Consider the following 1,962-nt stretch of genomic DNA (forward strand, 5'->3'; position numbering starts at 1 on the left):
TTGGTGGGTTTTTGTTAAATGTGAGCCAAAATCATCACAATTAAAAGAACCAAAGACTTAAACTACTTCAGTCTGTGTGCACTGAATTTATTTAATACACGAGTTTCACAATTTGAGTTGAATTACTGAAATAAATGAACTTTTCCACGACATTCTAATTTATTGAGATGCACCTGTACACCTACCCCAACCCTTACAGTAATGCAAATACAGTAATAATGTATTGATCAGCATGTGATCAAATTGACAATATTAATGTGCGCATGTAAGCCCTGGTAGGACAATCTGATGGGTAGGATGAAGTTTCAAGACATCGGGTTCGAAAGGCAAAGCTGCAAGCGCCACTCCACAACCAAGTTCAGCTCGAGTACAGAATGAAAGATGATAAGTGTGCATGTTACCTGGTGAACGACAGGAGCTGGAGCATTGATGACTTGCTGCACATTTCGGACACCTGCTGAGTACTTGTATTGACTGACTCCTCTGACTACAGCTCCCGCTCCTGCAGTTCTCCCACCTGCAGTCTGTGTGCCAATGTTGGCTAAGTTAAGAGAAAAACGGAACGGTACAAAAAGGAGAGATGATTCACATTCCAACCAAAAACAGAACATTCAGGATAACACTAACATCCGTCAACTCTAGCTCATATGATTACATGCATTTTAACATATGGACCAAAGTAATTAAGAGAGAAGAGATACACAACGCATTAAGGCCCATTTCCCCCTTTTTTTTTTTTTTATAAATAGACTGGGCATATACTAACGCACACCTTCAGACAAATGTTTTTTGTATTTTTGTGAGGACTTCCTAAAAAAAGTAAAAAAAATAAATAAAAAAAAAAGTTAAGTGACATGTGGCCAAGTATGGTGACCCATACTTGGAATTAGTGCTCTGCATTTTAACCCATCCAAAGTGCACACACACAGCAGTGAACACACACACACCCGGAGCAGTGGGCAGCCATTTTTGCTGCGGCGCCCGGGGAGCAGTTGGGGGTTCGGTGCCTTGCTCAAGGGCACCTCAGTCTTGGTATTGAAGGTGGGAGAGAGCGCTGTACATTCACTCCCCCCCCCCACAATCCCTGCCTGTACGAGACTCGAACCCGCAACCTTTGGGTTACGAGTCCGACTCTCTAACCATTAGGCCACGACTTCCCCAATGTTCTTCTGACATTGTGTGTGTGTGTGTTTAACAAAGTATAAAAACAAAGCCTTACCCATTCGCTGGGTGTTGTTAACAATGTGAGGAACCTGAGTGGACGCCTGGCGGACTGTGCTGATGATGGTGGAGGGTCTGCGGGGCACCGCTTGTCTCACAAACTGAGCGGTGAATGGAGCTAGTGCAGCCAACAACAGAAATTAACTCATCCAAATACAAAAACACAAAAGCACACTGAGGAGTTTAAAAAAAAAAAAAAAAAAAAGGTTTTTTAACTGCGTGGACACAGACGGTCAGCTTTAGTTTGTGCATATAGACCGTATGCCACTTCAATATACAGCACGAAACACTCAAAGCAGAAATAGCAAGTTTTACCTACAGAGTGAATTATATTCCAAGTATTATTCCTCTATTTTTGTAAAGCCATCCTGGGTTTAAAACGGTCCTAAGGGACGAATTCAAACCATAGACTGGGGGTTAAAAAAAAAAAAAAAAAAAGTGTATTTGAATGATATTAATGAGATGATATTAGTGACTTTACCTTGAGTCCTAGGAGCTTGAGTTGTCCAGCGTGGCGCAGGCCGCAGGTTTGGTACGGTGTTGTAAAAAGGGCGAACCTGATGCTAGAAATGCAGATATGCATAGAAGTTCACACAGCAGAAGTAATGCAGATAATGCAATCGTCATACAAAACCACACATGCATATAAACCCTTCCACCCACTTGTGGCACAGAGGTCATGTAGTAGCCGGAGCTCTGCTGGTAGGTGGTGGGTATGGCAGGGCTGGGAATGGCTCGCAA

The 1,962-nt window shown here is 42.8% G+C and overlaps 1 protein-coding gene across 1 annotated transcript in view; it reads right to left on the reverse strand.

Annotated features, from left to right (window-relative positions):
• The window catches only part of LOC107691580 (polyadenylate-binding protein 1-like), an 18,285-nt gene that overhangs the window by 8,597 nt on the left and 7,726 nt on the right, over window positions 1–1,962 (reverse strand). The window contains exons 9-12 of the mRNA XM_016490247.1: window positions 1,885–1,962; window positions 1,703–1,784; window positions 1,220–1,339; window positions 402–541 (exon numbers count right to left, since the gene is read on the reverse strand). Coding sequence (XP_016345733.1) covers window positions 402–541; window positions 1,220–1,339; window positions 1,703–1,784; window positions 1,885–1,962 — 420 coding nt within the window. The remainder of the gene's footprint in view (window positions 1–401; window positions 542–1,219; window positions 1,340–1,702; window positions 1,785–1,884) is intronic.

The sequence above is a fragment of the Sinocyclocheilus anshuiensis genome, unplaced genomic scaffold (genome assembly GCF_001515605.1).
Source record: "Sinocyclocheilus anshuiensis isolate Anshui unplaced genomic scaffold, SAMN03320099.WGS_v1.1 scaffold630, whole genome shotgun sequence".
Lineage (NCBI taxonomy): Eukaryota > Metazoa > Chordata > Actinopteri > Cypriniformes > Cyprinidae > Sinocyclocheilus > Sinocyclocheilus anshuiensis.